The sequence below is a fragment of the Poromitra crassiceps genome (genome assembly GCF_964638095.1).
Source record: "Poromitra crassiceps genome assembly, chromosome: 9".
Lineage (NCBI taxonomy): Eukaryota > Metazoa > Chordata > Actinopteri > Beryciformes > Melamphaidae > Poromitra > Poromitra crassiceps.
Window position 1 is genome coordinate 49,919,741 of NC_139630.1, and position 20,000 is coordinate 49,939,740.

General features: G+C 41.9%; 2 protein-coding genes across 2 annotated transcripts in view; one reads left to right on the forward strand and one right to left on the reverse strand.

Moving 5' to 3' along the window:
- The window catches only part of LOC310782773 (tyrosine-protein phosphatase non-receptor type 14-like), a 21,861-nt gene extending 15,848 nt beyond the window's left edge, over positions 1–6,013 (forward strand). Inside the window, exons 14-17 of the mRNA XM_083643519.1 lie at positions 1,714–1,842; positions 2,143–2,377; positions 2,906–3,069; positions 5,438–6,013. Coding sequence (XP_083499645.1) covers positions 1,714–1,842; positions 2,143–2,377; positions 2,906–3,069; positions 5,438–5,566 — 657 coding nt within the window. The 3' untranslated portion in view covers positions 5,567–6,013. The remainder of the gene's footprint in view (positions 1–1,713; positions 1,843–2,142; positions 2,378–2,905; positions 3,070–5,437) is intronic.
- A 7,514-nt stretch (positions 6,014–13,527) lies between these two features.
- smyd2b (SET and MYND domain containing 2b) overlaps positions 13,528–20,000 on the reverse strand; it is a gene marked incomplete at its 5' end in the record, with an annotated part of 19,200 nt that continues 12,727 nt past the window's right edge. The window contains 6 exons of the mRNA XM_083643527.1: positions 13,528–13,657; positions 13,783–13,891; positions 14,357–14,524; positions 15,088–15,227; positions 15,776–15,886; positions 17,152–17,254. Coding sequence (XP_083499653.1) covers positions 13,574–13,657; positions 13,783–13,891; positions 14,357–14,524; positions 15,088–15,227; positions 15,776–15,886; positions 17,152–17,254 — 715 coding nt within the window. The 3' untranslated portion in view covers positions 13,528–13,573. The remainder of the gene's footprint in view (positions 13,658–13,782; positions 13,892–14,356; positions 14,525–15,087; positions 15,228–15,775; positions 15,887–17,151; positions 17,255–20,000) is intronic.

A 20,000-nucleotide genomic window follows, 5' to 3' on the forward strand; every position in this document is an offset into this window, starting at 1 on the left:
TGGTTGTTATTTAATCAACAGCTATTTTGATAATCGATCAATTGGTTTGATTATTTATTTATTTCAGAAAAAAAGAAGAAATCTAAATGATCTGATTCCAGCTTTTTAAATGTGAATATTGTCTGGTTTCAACAAGACGTCATTTGAGGACGTCATCTTGGGCTTACTGAACGACATTTTTCACCATTTTCCGACATTTTATAGACCAAACAACTAATCAATTAATTGAGAAAATAATAATAACGATGAATATATTCGTTAGTTGCAGCCCTACTCCAAAAGGTGCAAGCTAGACAGAGAGGTTTGTGTTTTAGAAATGTTTATAGTGCCTACCCAACCCATTTGCCCATGAAAGGTAGGAGGACGTTTCTCCAAGTAGATATACAGTAGATAGATAATATAATATAATATTGTCTTTGTGGCATCCTGGTGGCTCAGTATGCTACGATGTATATCACGTAAATGCGATGCCCTAGCTTTGAATTTGGCCTTTGTCGGACATCTTTCCTGTCTCTCCCCTATATGCCCTGTCTCTCTTCCCTGTGTACTGCCTGTCTCTCTTCCCTGTGTACTGTCTAACAAAGCAGGAATAAGCAGTAAGCACGTAAAGATCATCTTTTCTAAAAATGTATATTGACTTTGGTATCAAGTCAAACGTATCGACAAAATGTTTTTAATGAAACTGTCACAAAGTGCTTCACAACATCATGAAACAACAATAAGTGAGAATGAAGAGCAGGAACCTAGCCTGCAGCCTAGATGTTCTTTGTTGTGGTCGTTTCTGAGCGGGGAAGGTCAGAAGGAAAGGATGAAAGGCAGCCATTGAAGGTTGTTTGGGCCTTTAAGCTCACAGAGCTGGTGGAATTCCCAAGGAATGTCGTCCAAACTCCAAACCCTCTTAAGTCAACCTGAGCTGCTCTCCCTAGCCCCCTATTCATTCTCAGCTTTTAACGGCAAGCAGCGTGTGTGCGCCTGCTTGTGTGTGTGTGTGCGCCTGCTTGTGTATATGCGCATGCTTGTTTTGTACACTTGTGTGCGCATTTCTGTGCTGGCATGGCTGCGTGTTGCGTGTGTGCCTCATTGCAGCACAGTGCGCGAGTGCGAGCGCTAAAGCAGTGCTGCATCGCTGCCTATCACCATGTAAACCTCTTACTTCTCTGCCATCTAAGGTAGCTGCTGCAGAACAAAAGGCCTTGTTGTTTATGCCCTCTCCATCTCTTAATACAGTGTTTACAGTCACATGGTGGCCTGAGAAATCAGCTGGGACACGCTCATTACCTAATGGCCTTCCCAAGTACTGCTAGAAGGAGCCGAGTGCATTGTCAGTGGAAAGTGTTTCTGTACAATAATAATTACTGTATAGGTGTCTAAACAGGAGAGAGAAATGGGAGACTGATGTTGATACTACCCTCCAGTGGTGGATGGCAGTATTGTCAATATCAGTGAAAGGGCTGTTGACATTTTCTACGTTTTAAAATATGATTATGAATTCATTTTCTTGTGTGTGTGTGTGTGCGTGTGTGTGTGTGTGTGTGTGCGTGTGTGTGTGTGTTCAAATGTATATTATATTGTTGCTAGCGAGTAAGTGGTTGCATTAGTTTGCATCATGTGTTTAAGCCTGTGTGTGTAGAGGGATTCTGGTGAAGTTGTTTGCACTGCGATCTCTGCTAATCTCCTTGTGCGGTAATTGATTCTTTGTGTGTGTGTTCCCAGGTGACGATCAGTGGGGAGGAGTGGCACTACATCGCCACCCAAGGCCCGCTCGCCAACACCTGCGCCGACTTCTGGCAGATGGTCTGGGAGCAGGGGGTCAACGTCATTGCCATGGTTACCGCCGAAGAGGTACGCACACATACACATACACACACACACACACACGCAGATGTGGATATTCTTCAGAGGCCAACAGCTGGTGTCTCTCTGTGTGTGAGTAATAGGATGACAGTGAGAGTGTTCGTTTGTGTGTTTCTGTGTGTGTGTGTGTGTGTGTGTGTGTGTGTGTGTGTGTGTGTGTGTGTGTGTGTGTGTGTGTGTGTGTGTGTGTGTGAAATTGTGACAGCCCGTACCATGTATATATTACCCGACCCTCCCCCCCCCCGATCTGTCCATCCTCACCCGCCCGCCAACCTCTCGTCCGTGCAGGAGGGCGGCAGGTCCAAGAGTCACCGCTATTGGCCGAAGCTGGGCTCCAAACACAACTCGGCCACTCACGGCAAGTTCAAGGTCACCACCAAATTCCGCACCGACTCGGGCTGCTACGCCACCACGGGGTTAAAGGTCAAACACTTGCTGTCCGGCCAGGAGAGGACAGTCTGGCACCTGCAGTACACTGACTGGCCGGAGCACGGCTGTCCTGAATATGTCCAGGGATTCCTCTGTGAGTATTGATCGTTATGAGGAGGGAAATATGTTATTTTGTCCCCTGCTGTTTGCGTTCAAAAGTGGCCATCAAAATGAACTGGATAATATTTCTGGTGTGAAATCGTTATCTCAGTGTTTCATATGATCTGCTGACATTAAAATACAATCCTATAGTTTTCATTGAGATTGGACTACAAAGTTTCTTGCACAGATGATGTCATTGCTACAGACAACTCCAGTCATTCAGCGCAATATCAAGTATCTGTACACGGTTATGCCTTTGCAACTAAATATGTTGTATCATCTCATTCATAGCTGATGTAGCTTTGAGTCAAAATAATATCTGATATCTGAAAGTTCAAGCTGTTACTAATTTACAATCAATTATTTAAAAAAATCCCCCTATGGGAAAATGAATGCAATTTTTCTTTGGACACAACCAGCAGATGGCACAAGTTGACACTTTCCATGCCCATACTTTCCAGCATGACAGACATACAGTAATACACTCATCTGGTCTTGGTCTCCTCCTCCTCTCCTGCAGCCTACCTAGAGGAGATCCAGTCTGTGAGGAGACACACCAACTCCATGCTGGACACCTCCAAGAGTCTCAACCCTCCTGTGGTGGTGCACTGCAGTGCCGGGGTGGGACGCACCGGAGTGGTCATCCTCACGGAGCTCATGATCAGCTGTCTGGAGCACAACGAGGTGGGTGCAAAGGCAAGGCATCCATTAGACAGGTTCAACATCGAGAATATGATATACAGGGTTCCTATGGTCATGGAAAAACGTAATGGAATTTCATTTCAAAATCACATTTCATTCACGATTCATCTCAAGGGGTTTTTCCTAAATAAATCAATTTGAACACACATTTTCCAGGCCTGGAATAGTCAAGGAATGAGTAAAATCCTTGAAAGTTTTGGAAAAGGCATGGAATTTTGTGTGTAATGAAATTAATTGTTACCGTAATCTTCCGTGGATAACCTTCCACGTAATGTAAAGCTTAGGACATACTCCGGGAAGGAGTATGTCGGCCGCGCTGGGGCCGAGGTGTTCATGCTCAGAGCGCTGCTCAGAGCACCGCTGTTTACATAGTATAGTGAACAGCCCATGAAAAGTCAATGGAACACCATTAAAAGTCAATGAAACGCCATTATATGTTCAGTACTGCGGTTTCACCATTGGGTTTCACTCTCAAACGATAGTATCAGCACATGAATAGAATCACCAAACTTCTATTTTTATTTTTTTTATTGAATGTAAATAGGCCTATTTGTGTTGATCTTTCTCTACATAATGGATGTGTTGCAGAAGGTTGGTGGTTCAATCCCTGCATCAGACTCTGTCTTCAGAAAGGTTCACATGCTAAGCTGCTGACTGTAAGATGGCAGCAATGATATATCTATCATCAGTAGTTTGAACACTGATATCAATAAGCTGATGAAGGAGACTGGACATTCCCTGGCTCTACCTCAGTGAGATAAACAGCAGCTTGATGTGTAGCTGTTCACTGGTTCAAATCCCACCTGTCTCACTCTTTACGCTTTCAAATCAGATGCCAAAGCCCAAACTGAGAAATATATAGACAGTCTATGTGTGCTTCGTGCTTTCATACGCCCCATCATACTGCCTCTTTCATCACTAAATCATTTCAATGACGGTAAAGCGGTCTGTGGTTTCCTCTCTCATAATCCCCTGCTCATATCTCTGTGGAGGTCGGTGGGGAGACCAGCAGTGGGTTGCACCAGCTGTGCGTAAGTTGAAACGTAAGCTAGTTTGAACGTAAAGTCTCGCTAAGTCCGAGTTTACGCACTACTAAAAATATTTGGGTTGCACCAAGTGAAATAGTTACAACGTAGGCAATAGGCATAAGTTAGAACTTAAATTGTACACCTACGTCTTACTAGGTGTAAAGTCCTCCGTAAAATAGCAGTTGGCACGGATTGCAACTTGGCACCGTGGCGCATCGTTGTTTTGCGTCCGCAACGCGCTCTCCGTGATCAATTATTACACCCTTTGATATTTATGACTCACGCTATTGTTTCACCATCTGCAGCACTGCATACAAATTAAAATGACTGCAACAATTTAGTGAGGCAGGATGGTGGTAAATTAGCCTACAATACTGTGATGAAGAGCTCACAGATACACATTAACAGTAATATGAACCTAAACGAACGTTACTCAATAAGGTTCTCATTTGGTTAGTGTTGATGAAATATGAAAGCACTAACTTGCGGTGGGCAACATGTCCCAACTGTTTTCATTCCACTTAATTAAACAACGGTAAATAAACACCGTTTCCACCCTGGTTTTCACTGATTGGCTATAGGAAGTGAAAACGTCATTTTCCGCTACACTATTTTGGTTAGTATGGACTTTACGGTCTACTAGTTAAGATGCATCTTACGTTTCCGTGGTGCAACTAAACAAAGACACAACTTTAGTGTCAAACTAACTAGTTTGAACGTAGCAGTTAGTGTGGACTTTACACCCCAGCTTAAGAGAGAACTTACGTTCAGCTGGTGCATCAGGCTGCAGGCCCCCCATCCCTAACCCCCCCCCCCCCCCCCCCAATTACATGTCAGTAGACATTTAATAGACTGACCAGGTGAATCCAGGCATCATCTCTTAGTGACTTCATTTCATGAAATGAAATGTAAACACACATGAGGACAGGTGAATGAAGGACTTTTAATACTGACACAGTGAGACGAGGGCTGTGAAAAAGTGGGGTGCAACGTAATATAACGACGTTGTTCTTACTACTTTGTATTCCTGCTGCTCTCTCTTCTTTGTAGCCAACATGATTCACAAAAGCAGCTCTGTCACTGCGATAGGGCCGGCATGTTGCCTAGAATGCAGACAGGCTATTAAAGTCAGTCTTACTTTAGTCACTCATAGGTGAGCTCTATGCAACAGGCACATTTAAGTGTCTATAGCAAGACTGACTTCAAGTTAGATCTAAGTGTAAGACTAGGTCTCTCTTTATGCATTTGGTCCCAGATGAATACTTAATTTCACAGTTTTACACTAAACTGCTTGTTCTAACTGCTCCTTTTTCCTTCCTCAGGGGGTGGAGGTTCCCACCATGCTGTCGGGGCTGAGGCAGCAGAGGATGCTGATGGTGCAGACCATCTCCCAGTACAAGTTTGTCTACCAGGTCCTCATCCAGTTCCTCAAGAACTCCCGCCTCATCTGAACCAGTGACTCCCGCACTCGTGAACCTTTGACCTTATGAGATGTGACAGAAGTAGCAAATGCCAACAATGTTACTAAACAAAAGTAAGGACTGTACGGCGAGTAGAGCTGATAGATACCCTTCCTTTGACTGTGTTGTTGGGGTCATTGGCTTTGGTGAGTGTCAAATGTGTAATTAGAATGTGTTCGAAGTAACTCCGCTTAGACCGAGTTTCTTTTCATTACATTTCTTACACATCTGTTATTGAACGGCCGTGTGCGGAAAGTGGAGGGCATTTGTATACAAACTCAAGTCCAAGGAGAGGTTGTGTTGGCCTGAGCAGTGCGCTCTGTTTTTGTTCTCTTTCCTTTACGTTCCTCTTAGCGTTAGCCTGTTTAGCCAGCATAGCTCTAGCCAATCTTGAGTCTTGGCGGTACCTAGAAATCAAGTGGCTAACAGCTGCACATTCACAATTAAAAAGTTCATATATATGTGTGTATACACAGTGTATATATATATATATATATATATATATATATATATATATATATATATATATAATCAGGAAACCCGTATCAGATCCAGTTGATCTAAAATGCCAAGATGATGCTTTGTTTAATCAAAATATAACATTTTTCAAGGAAAATGTCTTGATAAATCAAGTCATAGTTTCATTTGACATCGATTAGCTGTCTGCTACTTTTCTCTTAGTAATCCATTGTTAGAGATGGCATTATGCTGCATGCACAGTAGGTGGCAGCAGTGTTATTAATACTATTTCCTATTTGATGTACACTCTGAAAGAGTTTGCCAAACAAAAGTATTTTTTTAATAGCTGTTCTAAACTCTTCCTTGATATTTAACAGATTATTATAGCAAGTATTTGCGTCACCATTTCAACATATTGTTTTGTTTTGAAAAGAAAACAAATGTTTGTTATTTATTTCTATCAAGATTGTCGTCATCTTTTCTGTTATGAGTGCAGCAAATGTGGAGCATTGACTAGTGTATGATCACTTTGCCCTATCAAGTCCCCCCCCCATCTGAACTCCCCATATTCCCCCATAACTTTTTATGCACATCCTTCCTTGTGAATGTCATTACGATTCCCACTGTCGTTCCGAAGTAACCGTATTCCATACATTTCTATTACCCCCCACCCCTCATAGCGCCTTCATTTCGAGTCTACACATTTCTCAACTAAATAATTTCAAGAGTGTCTAAACAGTGCTTGTCCATTAAGTTGGTGGCAGGTGATACACAGACGCAGAACTGTGTCCTCATCTTTGTGCCTTATTGAATCATACAACACAGGAAGAGGCTGCCTGGCTGATATCCCCATAGAGGGATAGGCGCTGGTACAGGTCAGAGCCAACCCTTTTTAGGGAATAAGATTTGCAGCCTTTGGTCAACTAAATTCCATTTGACCTCCAAAGGATAATTATCTGAATCAGTATTTAATAGTTTGTGTTCTGTTGTAAGAAAGTCGTTTATTATAAACATTTAAAATCACTCACCTGGTTGCCCAACATTGAGGGTCTTGGTAGTATTAGATGTTAAAGTGACCAACCTGTCTTTGCCTCAAAAGGCAGCCATTTCCTCTCATCTTCTGATCCAATCCCACTAGATGATAGTATTCCTATGTGCCTAAATCTGTCTACAGAATGACCGCATTCTGTAGATTTTAATTTGACTATGTTAAACCGCATCTTTTTTTCTTTTTTCTCTGAATTGTAATGCAAAGCAAGCCATGCCCAAAGTAACTTTGTACATAAGGGGCATGTGAGAAGAGATTTCTACGAATGTTATATGATTTGTTTGACTTGGTACCCTTAAAATACCGCAAGATAATAAACTATGCATGCGTTTTTTTTATATTCCAATGTATATACATATCTATTCTCAGATAAGTATAAGCTTTATGCTCTCTTGACATATAAGTGTTCTGGTGCACTTCTGTTCTTTTTATGACAGTATTTTCTCACACTGCATTCCGATGTCTGTTTTTGTTTTTGTTTTGTCCCCCCAAGTTTTTGGCAGAATTCTCGAATACCTTTCAAAAATACGATGTGTACATATGTTTTGTATATGCTTTTTCAGTGCATCAAGTCTTTTTCTCTCTCCCCAGACGTGTATGAAGCTGTCCTACTTGCTCATTATGCAATAAAGCCTTATTTTCTCTAAAAGTGTGGCCACAATATCATTTATTTTGGGATTGTGTGTGTTTTTTGGCAGGGCGTGTACTTTCCCTCACAGTAGAGACTTGGGTAACACTTTACAATAACGTGCACAAATAATGTAGTAGTTACTAGTAAACTAATCATTAACTAATAGTTAATGAATAATTTGTCATTAGTCAATCACTAGTTAATCATAGTTAATGAGTAGGTAGTCATTAGTTCATGATTAGTATCTAAGTTCCTGAGTAGAGTAGTTAATCATTACTTAATGATTACTAAATGTCAGCTTGTGAGTATAGTAGTTAATCATTAGTTACAGATTAGTCGGTCAGTTCCATGAGTAGAGTAGTTAATCGTTTGTTAATGATTAATAAATGTCAGTTCGTGAATATTAGTTAATCATTAGTTAAGGTCACAGTGTGAGTATAGTAGTTAATCATTAGTTCATGATTAGTTGTTAGTTCCTTAGTAGAGTAATTACTCATTAGTTAATGGTTAGTCAATGGTCAGTTTGTGAGTATAGTAGTTAATTGTTAGTTACTCATTACTTATTACCTGTCCATTAGATACTCTTTTTGTGTACCCTGTTGTAAAGTGGTGCAACATACTCAGTAGTTTATGAGTACTGAATCATTACTTAATTATTACCTGTACAAAGTTACGCTTTTGTGTACCCTATTGTAAAGTGGTGCATCATACTGAGTATTTTTATGTGTACTTAATCATTACCTGTCCGTTAGTTACTCTTTTTGTGTACGCTAATATAAAGTGAAACAGCATATGTAATAAATTCAAGACTTGTTCCAGGTGAGATTTGAGCCCTCAGGCCCAAAGGGTGTAAGTCTGGTTCTCTACCAACTGAGCTAAAAGCCTGTTAACACAGCTTAGTCGGTAGAGCCATACTATGGATCTGTAGAGCCGGAGACCAAGTATTATAGTTTTGAAGGTATATTCCACCCAAATCCTACTTTCTGTCCAAGTACTTATAGTTTTGAAGGTATGTTCTGTGCTTTAAAACACAAGTACTTAGACAGAAGTAGTATTTGGCTGAAACATACCTAAGTACTTGGACATGAAGTAGTATTTGGTTGGAATATACCTTTAAAACTATAAGTATTTGGAGAGAAGGTAGTATTTGGGTGGAATATATCTTCAAAACGATAAGTACTTGAACAGAAAGTAGTATGTGAATATAACATAATACTTAGTTTCTGGGTCTACAGATGTATAGTATGGCTCTATCAAGTAACAGGATGGTTAGCTCAGATGGTAGAGAACCAGACATCTAATTTTACAATCTTGGGGCAGAGGGTTCAAATCTCACCTGGGGTGAGTGTTTATTTGTTAATGATATGATCTTTCACTTTCACTAACAAATGGACAAGTAATAATTAAGTAATGATTCAGTACTCATTAACTACCAGCATTGGTAAAAAAAAACACACAACACATAACACATAAAACATGTTGTTTCTTATGAACTTAAATACCCCCTTAAAACGCATTTTAGCAACCAAGTTGAATTTCATCCACTAGGCATGAATATGACATTTCAATCATAAAAGTTCATAAGAAACAACATTACTGGGTCCAAAGAAATACTGCATCAGTGGCAGTGTGGTTCACTGTCTATGTCAGCTGCCTTCAGATCCACACCCCCCCCCCACACACACACACACTAGCTTTATTTTGATTGACAGCTGAAATGTAACATTTTAAAAACCAGACAGGTCAAACCTTTTACAGCGGGATTTTTGCGAAACTCCGTTATCTCTCTCTCTCTCACTGTTTCTCTAGGTCGCTCACTCAAAGGAAAGCCAGGCTACCTTCAGGTGAAACCAGGAAATTGTTAGACTGTATTGTTGCTTTTAATCAATTTAGAAAGGTGATCTAGAGTCTAGATTGATGTTTGGAAGTCCAGAAATTAATCTCTTGCCATAACTGAGTTTACTTAACTATTTCTAAATTGACTAAAAGCTAAAATATACAGTAACCTTTTCCAGATTTTGACTATAGCCAGGCACTTCAAAAGTCATACTGCGAGAAATACTGCATCAGTGACAGTGTGGTTCACTGTCTATGTCAGCTGCCTTCAGACCCCCCCCTCCCCCCACACACACACTAGCTTTATTTTAATTGACAGCTGAAATGTAACATTTAAAAAACCAGACAGGTCAAACCTTTTACAGCGGGATTTTGCGAAAGTCCCTTATCTCTCTCTCTCTCTCACTGTTTCTCTAGGTCGCTCACTCAAAGGAAAGCCAGGCTACCTTCAGGTGAAACCAGGAAATTGTTATACTGTATTGTTGCTTTTAATCAATTTAGAAAGGTGATCTAGAGTCTAGATTGATGTTTGGAAGTCCAGAAATTAATCTCTTGCCATAACTGATTCTACTTAACTATTTCTAAATTGATTAAAAAAGCTAAAATATACAGTAGCCTTTTCCCGATTTTGACCTATAGCCAGGCACTTCAAAAGTCATACACAGAGAAATACAGCCTCAGCCGCAGTCCCTCGTGGTTCCCTGTGTATGTCAGCTGCCTTCAGAGGGAGAGGTGGTGAGTTCTAACCTGGGATGTGCACAGACTGAACTTTCATCTGTGTATTTTGAGGCAGCAATGTTATTTATATTTGATTAAAAGTGGAAATAGGCATAACAATGTTCTTTCGGTTTTTTATTACACTTCTAATTAATTAATTAATATTAAAGCTGGCTGCTGCTAGTGATGTTAAAGAGAGGATGGTGCTGTCTCCTCCATCGGGAATCGAACCAACACCCCACCTGTCATGTAGGGCAGAGACACAGCAACTCATCATGCTGAGCTATAAGCTGTTAGGACTTTCACTTCTGAATTCTACACACAGTGTTCACACTGACAACACAGCATAAAGAGTGAGATAGGTCAGAATTGAACGAGTGAGCAGCTGTTTATCTGACTGAGCTGAGTCAGAGACTGACTAGACTCCTACATCAGCTTATTTCTATCAGTGTTCAAACTACTGATGATGATAAAAATAGCATCACTGGTGCTGCCTGAGGCAGGGATTGAAAAAACAACCTTCAAACATCACACAATATCCACGTTTATGAGTGAGCTATTCGCTTGTTAAGCTGTGACGTATGACCTCCCGACAATACTAGTTCCGGGTCCAAGCGCCAAGCTTCCAAGCCTCTCTGCCTGGTCAATATGCCGCAGTGCTGTGTCCTTCATTGTTGGAATAGATCCGAGACTAAAAAAAAATATTCAACTGTCATTCTACCACTTTCCTTGCAATGAGAAAGAGAAGAGGAAATGGCTGCAGTTAATACTGTATCTTCATTCTTTCATTTGATCACATCTGTCTTACTGTGCCACTACTTGGTCCCAGGCCAATAAAACAACAACGCAGCCACTCTTTATTCTATTCAAGCAAGCATTGAAGGTCCTGGTCCACGGCCTTGCCCCCCCGCCTTTCAACAGCAATCACCCCCGCTGGAGGTCTCCTGTCGAGATCAGTGCCTCCGCCTCCTGCTCCAGGGTGCTGGCGTTCTGACCCATGACGTGGACCAGCTGCTCCTGGACCACGGCACCGACCCGTCCCTGATGACCTTGAAGCAGGCACATCTGGTGGTGATTGCGGATCCCGAGGCGCTCAGGGTCTTTCTGGAGGCCAAGAGATGTCCTCTCAGTCTGGCCCGCTTGTGTCGGATCCAGATCCGCCAAGCGCTGGGCACACATCACCTGAACCAAGTTCACTTCCTACCACTACCACAAGTGATGAAGGACTTTGTGCTACACCAAAACTGATTTGAAGGACTGTCCGTTTATTTATTTTCATTCCCTAGATTTAGTTTGTCAGTGACTGTGTTTCAAACAAATCCAGGACCAGAGATTAAATACCATCAGCTAAAGCGAGGTGGAAAGAAATTGAGGTTAGGACAACAGATGGGGTTCCTATCCAGGCTATAACAGCCGATAATAAATTGAGGAGACACCTCCGAGAGGAGGTAAATCCATGGCTGGATATATCAATTAAAATTTGGAATACAATAATAACAAAAAAATATTTGACAATACATAGTAGGTTGATGAGATGGATGGCACATGATTCAGAATTCATACTAAATAGAACAGACAGGAGATTCAAAACATGGGAGCGGAGACCCAAGATACACTGGGAGTTACTGAAGAATGGGAATATTAAAAGTTTTCAAGGAGTGAAGGATCAATTTGGCTTGGCTAATCAGGACTTTTATAGGTATTTGCAATTGAGACATTACATAGAGCAAACAATGAGAGAGGGGAATCTAGATGGATCAGAATTGGGAATAATTAATATGTTTAGCTTGGCACATGAATCAAACTTGGGAAGAAAATTAATTTAGAATTTATATATGAGAGTGGAAGATTTGAAGGGCAGTGACACAATATATATAAAAGAGAAATGGGAGAGAGAAGCAAATATTGAGATGACAGTGGAGGAATGGGAAGAGGTCTTTGAACAACAGTGGAAAACAACATGCTCCTCTTCTTGGAGAGAACATGGATGGAAAAATATCACAAGATATTTTCTAACTCCTGCACAGAAAAAATATCAAAACACAAGGTGCTGGAGAATGTGTGGAGCAGACAGAGCTGACCATTTCCATGTATTCTGGGACTGCCCTATTCTAAAAGGTTACTGGCAAGAATTAAAGAAATGTATGGATGAAATAACCAAAGTGAATCTTCCACTCTCATTTGAGGTATTATACTTGGGGAAAGTAGACCAAGGGCTTGTGCGATTAGGAGACAAACATATATTTAGAATGATGTTAATTGCAAGTAAGAAAGCGATTACAAGGAAATGGATGAAGGCCGAAGCACCTAGAGTGGATGATTGGATTGAAGTAATGCATGATATATATGTGATGAAGAAGCTGACTTACAGTATGCTATCAGACTGCAACAGGATAAGTTTAAAGGAATTTGGGAAAATTGGATCGAGTATATAGCGCCAATTAGAGCAGACTTTGTATAAGAGATTGTGCAGGGCAAGGAATCCCTTAGTTCAAGGTTTAATAGCTACAGATATGTACATGTTATGATTTATTTTTGTATTTTTTGTTAATGAATGTAAAAAACAGAGCTGATATAGAGATGAGTAAGTCGATGTATGGAGAAGAGCATAAAGAAATGTGTGGTACTGAATACAATTGTAAATAAGCATACATGGGAATTGAGAGAGAGGGGGGAGTGGGGCAGGGAACGCAGGGATATGATTGTATGTATGTATGTATGTATGATATAACACTATGTATGACACAAGAAAATAATAGTAATGATGTATCAGATGCTCTGTATTCCATGCTGAAGAACAATAAAAAAAATAAAAATAAAAATAAAAAATACCATCAGCATACACCACCTGTAGCCAATCCAGAGTCCCCACCCCAGAATTGAGCGCACGGAAATTCTGTTTATCTTAATATGACGTGAGGTTCAGTTTGCACAGAAACAGCTGGTATAGAAGAACTTTTTACTTTTATACTTGACTACATTTCAGAGCCTGTCATTTTACCAGTCTTCCTTTTACACAAGTAACTGTATTTCTACTTAAATAAAGAATGTGTGTACTTTTCTGTATTTTCTGTATTTCTGCACACAATATTCCACACATGAACATTAAAATCTGCTTAGTACAAAAGCACTCAACAACTTAACTGTCCATAAATATCATTGCATTAAAAAACCTGAATACTCTCATATTTGCGTCTGTACCAAAGAGAGGAGAAAGTGCCCATAGTTCTGTAAAGCTCCTATTCATTGGAGTGGATGCAGTCCATAGGGTTCAATCATATTACATTCTCACAACTTTGTAATCTCTTCATTTTTTCTGCGCCATCTCTTTGCGCAACTCTGTCAGGTAGTGGTGATCCTTCCCATGAGCCACCTCCATTATAGCCATAGCCTGTGCGTGCACACATACACACACGCACACACGCACACACACACACACACACACACAAATCAGTTTTACAGCTATCTTACATGTACTGTACTCACAGTATGCAAATATTTGACATTGGTAGTTACCTTCTTGAGAGCGCTGAGGCCCATAGAGGGCTTCTCCAGCCCCATGTAGAGTCTGCCCAGCTTCAGGTACATGGAGGACACATTCAGAGAGTAGGCTGGATACAGCTTGCTGCACGGGACAGGGAATGACATTGGTAATTATCAGTTATAGGCCATAACAGCAATGTTAATATTGGTTATCAGCCAAAAGTGTTCATTTCAGTGCATCCCTACAAAATAGATAAAGTAATATGAATATTTATGAAAACAGAAATATCTTGCACATTAATCAATTCCAAATGACAACTGAGATTAAACAAGACTTGATTTCCATTCCTAAACCCACATTGTCTTCCTGGGCTCGCTGTAATCATAAGGAATAGCATAAAGAGAAATGGATAACTTCTAAGACACTGGGGGGCAAAAAATCTAATTTGACCACATATTCACATATTGAAGACACACTTTCACATTGACCTTACACAACTATAAAGCCACCTCAGCACAACTACTGGCAATCATCATGTCACTGGGCTTCCACAGTCTGTAATGTCTGATCTCATGTAATAGCTCTTTATTGGGAATGACTTCGCACCAGTAATGTTTGAGGACCTTCTCGCCGTAGCGGATGGCTCCGTCCCAGTCATCCATGTAGAGACACACCCCCATGGCCTGGTACATCATGTGGAGCATGTATACGTTGGAGTCATCAAACACAGCTTCCATCTTCTCCAGGCTCTGCTCGCACATCTCCAGCAACTCACTGGGGGGTGCCAGAGAGTCAAGGAGGATGAACGTGAAGGCCAAAGGGCCTCAGAGCTTCACTATGCTCTTATACCATAGAGTTAATAATGAAGAGGTTCATTTTGTTCGGAAGGCCGCCTCACTTCTCACAATGGACCAATGACGAGTCTGCTGATAACCCTCAGCTATTTCACTGCAAGCTCCAAGGGGATTGATTGATTGATTGACTTTATTTGGTGATAAAAACAGGACATAAGACAACATATCACCGAGGATAAAAACACAATAAAGCCCGAAGGCTTATTTCCATTGTGGTCCCCATGGAAACAAGACAGACAACGGATGGACACTAATTGGCACATTTGCATTGAAATTACTTACCAATTGAATTCAGTAAGAGAATTGGATGAAATATAAATCAAATCCGTCAGTCTACCTGCTTAAGTACAATGAGGTCACCTGAGATGTCCAATATAAAATGTCCTGTTAGTGGCTCTGCCGTTATGTGAGAGCTATATGTGTTGTTGATCAAAATTGAAAAGGACAAACTAGAGTAATTGTACTAGATAAGAGAGTGTAGACAGCGTATTTATAAGGATATTTTTCTGTTGTTTGACAGCACGGAACTCTCTGATGGTCTTCTTGGCGTAGCGCAGCATGTTGCTGACCACCTCCGGCTCAATGGGGTCGGCCCGCTTACGCACTTTCAGCTTCGTCTTGTCCTGAAGGCAAGTAGAGAAGCATGTGAAGTCAAATGGCAGGTGCATGCTATATGCAGTGGTGGTTCCGAAACTGGGGGAGGCATACCCCTAGGGGTATGTGGAGGTACTACAGGGGGTACTTGAGAGAAAGGGGGAAATGGAAAAATGTCAGAATAAATCCTGAAAATAAATTAAACATTCAAATAAATCCACTAGTCAGGAGGCACTAATTATTGCAACTCTTTCACTCCATTTCTTATTTTGTAATGTTATATTCTTCAAAAGGTGGGTTGTCATTCATTTATTGCATCATTATGTTATGGTTTTCTCTTGCAGTTTTCTAAATCAAATGTAATCAGGTAAAGGGGGTACTTGGATTCAGAAATCAGGGAAAGGGGAAACTGAAGCCAAAGAAGTTTGAGAACCACTGCTATATAGGATACACTCTCAATAAGGGCCCAGAAGTGCAGGTCCCCTCTTGCGTTTGTTAACTAAAATGATGAACACTTGCATATGCTATTCCATTTTGTCTTTTTTCATTCAGCATTTTTTATATGATGGAGTCTTACTTTGGACTTGGTTTTACATTCCTGGCAGTTACAGGTGAAGTAGTACGAGTCTCTCAGCCTTTCGTTGCGGTCATCTGTTGGATAGAGGAGGTCGATGTAGCTGATGAGCACCTACAAGTACAAATAAACACACACACACACACACACAGACACAGACACACACACACACAGACACACACACACACACACACACACACACACACACACACACACACACACACACACACACACACACACAGTGAACACATGTTGTGTGTGCATCCTAGTTAAGGCACACAACTCCATCTAGAAAACGTTTTGTCTCCAGTGTCTCAAAGACAGATAGGTAGAGCCTTTAAACCACAGGTTTGAAAGGCTAGGTCTGAAAATATCCCTATCAGACTCTCAATCAGCTGCTGTACGCGCACACACACACACACGCGCACACACACACACACACACACACACACACACACACACACACACACACACACAGCTGTTCTTCAAAAGCGCTTACTCGACACACTGACCAGTAAACCACCAGTGACTTGACCTCACATCTCACTCACGCCTCCGCCACACACACACACACACACACACACACACACACACACACACACACACACACACACACACACACACACACACACACACACACACACACACACACACACACACACACACACACACACACACACACACACACACACACACACACACACCTTTAAATCACACATCATGACTCTCTCTCTCTCTGTGTCAAATAAAACATCATCTTAATCCAAAAAGAAAAGGCAAGCAAAATGACTACAACCAGTCAGGTGTGTTCCAGGATTAGAGTTGGCATATCTTTGAGATCTTTGAAACAGCCTATAAGCAGCATACAGTGATCAGAAGAAACATGTTTGGCTTACTGATCTAGTCAAGTAAACATAATATATCGATGGAAGATTAAAACGATACTGGCAGCCATTTGCAGAGGAGAGATTGATTAGCTACATATAAAAGAATAATAAAGGGGTATATGAATCTAATTTGAGGCTCATAACCAAGATCAAGACAAGATTGTGTTGATAAAGACAAAGATCAAGAAAAGAAATATCGATATCGAGCAGAGGGAAAAAAAACATGAGGGAGTAAGTGTTGCAGGTTTCCAGTAAGTTAAGGGGTTTTACCTTTCAGACAGTCAAACAAATCATTTATCAAAGCTTTAATCCACCAGTAAATATGTGCAAACGTTTCACACTTCTCATAACACACACACTGCTGCCCCCCCCCCCTCTCCATAGAGACACCTAAACCCCCCCCCCCCCCCCCCCCCCACACACACACACACACTCGTGAAAACATGAACCCGCCCCAACCCCCCTGTGTTGGCAGCTGTCCCCGCTCCTAACCTCATCTCCAGGCTTCATGTCCCGCACGGCCCGCACCTCGGCCGCCGTCCCCTTAAACGTGACGATGACGCTGGGGAGACAGCTGTGGTTTATCAGCGCCACACTGAGGGGACAGACAGAGAGCGAGGGGAGAGAGAGGTTACATAGCACTGTGTTTTATCAGCGCCACACTGAGGGGACAGACACAGAGCGAGGGGAGAGAGAGGTTACATAGCACTGTGTTTTATCAGCGCCACACTGAGGGGACAGACACAGAGCGAGGGGAGAGAGAGGTTACATAGCACTGTGTTTTATCAGCGCCACACTGAGGGGACAGACACAGAGCGAGGGGAGAGAGAGGTTACATAGCACTGTGTTTTATCAGCGCCACACTGAGGGGACAGACACAGAGGGAGGGGAGAGAGAGGTTACATAGCACTGTGTTTTATCAGCGCCACACTGAGGGGACAGACAGAGAGCGAGGGGAGAGAGAGGTTACATAGCACTGTGTTTTATCAGCGCCACACTGAGGGGACAGACACAGAGCGAGGGGAGAGAGAGGTTACATAGCACTGTGTTTTATCAGCGCCACACTGAGGGGACAGACACAGAGGGAGGGGAGAGAGAGGTTACATAGCACTGTGTTTTATCAGCGCCACACTGAGGGGACAGACAGAGAGCGAGGGGAGAGAGAGGTTACATAGCACTGTGTTTTATCAGCGCCACACTGAGGGGACAGACACAGAGCGAGGGGAGAGAGAGGTTACATAGCACTGTGTTTTATCAGCGCCACACTGAGGGGACAGACACAGAGGGAGGGGAGAGAGAGGTTACATAGCACTGTGTTTTATCAGCGCCACACTGAGGGGACAGACACAGAGCGAGGGGAGAGAGAGGTTACATAGCACTGTGTTTTATCAGCGCCACACTGAGGGGACAGACAGAGAGCGAGGGGAGAGAGAGGTTACATAGCACTGTGTTTTATCAGCGCCACACTGAGGGGACAGACAGAGAGCGAGGGGAGAGAGAGGTTACATAGCACTGTGTTTTATCAGCGCCACACTGAGGGGACAGACAGAGAGCGAGGGGAGAGAGAGGTTACATAGCACTGTGTTTTATCAGCGCCACACTGAGGGGACAGACAGAGAGCGAGGGGAGAGAGAGGTTACATAGCACTGTGTTTTATCAGCGCCACACTGAGGGGACAGACAGAGAGCGAGGGGAGAGAGAGGTTACATAGCACTGTGTTTTATCAGCGCCACACTGAGGGGACAGACAGAGAGCGAGGGGAGAGAGAGGTTACATAGCACTGTGTTTTATCAGCGCCACACTGAGGGGACAGACACAGAGCGAGGGGAGAGAGAGGTTACATAGCACTGTGTTTTATCAGCGCCACACTGAGGGGACAGACAGAGAGCGAGGGGAGGGAGAGGTTACATAGCACTGTGTTTTATCAGCGCCACACTGAGGGGACAGACACAGAGCGAGGGGAGAGAGAGGTTACATAGCACTGTGTTTTATCAGCGCCACACTGAGGGGACAGACACAGAGCGAGGGGAGAGAGAGGTTACATACTCCACTTCCCCTGTTTCACACACTTCACTAAATACATTCAGTAGAGGAGGAGAAGGGATGAGGTAGGAAGAGTGAGAGAAGGGACACATTGACTTATGTGTGGACATTGTTTTTACTCTGTCTTTTTAATCCTGTATTGTTTATATTTCTAACCTAATGTATTGCTTTTTCCTTCTTCTTCATTGTAATTGTTATATTGTTGACTTGTTGACTATATTGTTGACTTGTCCGCGGACTACAGATGGAAACTAGCCTCTTGGCTCAGTCTGACACATTTACATTGAAGTGTGAACTAAAATGTTGATTGATGTGTACTACCAAATAAGTCTTAAATAAACAAAGAAACAAAGAAACAAACAAAGAAACAAAGAAACAAAGAAACAAATAAATAAATAAATAAATAAATAAATAAATAAATAAATAAATAAATAAATAAATAAATAAATAAACAAACAAAAACAAACATATAGGTTGTAGGAGATGTGACATAAAAAAGATGTATTTTTTAACATGCTACTGTAATTGCACTTACAGTATATACTGTATGTAGAGGTCTTGAGTTCTGAAATATGATAGCATCTTCTCTCACAGCTCCCTGGGTGGCAGGTTGGAAATAGCCTGACCAAAAGCTGAGTGGGCAAATTCACCTTCACACTATTGTAAAGCAAGCAGCCCTGATTTACCATGCAGGCCATTTACCCTGATCACACTGAGTTTACCACCATCACCAAGCACCAAGCAGCTCTGATCACACTGAGTTTACCACCATCACCAAGCACCAAGCAGCCCTGATCACACTGAGTTTACCACCATCACCAAGCACCAAGCAGCTCTGATCACACTGAGTTTACCACCAAATGATCAGCTGGAGAAGATGATGGTTTTGTCTGTCAGGCTGGGATAAGATAAGAAGTTCTGGATTGTTCTCAATGCAGAAGAAGAACAAAACTGCCAATGGAGTGGACATTTTATAGGCCTTTTGTGTGACTCCACTCATTCTAACAAAAAAGAAAGGGACAAAACAGCCAGGGAATCATCCAGGGAAAGTGTACTGTGCATGTACAGGAGGTGGACACAATTAGGGAAACACCGCATGAAAAATGACTTTGAACTAACTTTGAAGTCACTTAATCACCATTACAAAGGCAAGTCATAGTAAGTTGAATGCAAATGTGTCCGCTTTAAAAGAGTTCTGACAATTACCTACTACTTTTGTCTGTGAGTTTTCAAAGAGACATGAGGCAACTGACCGAGATCAGAAGACTCACAGAGATCTGAAGAGGACAGTTTGGGCC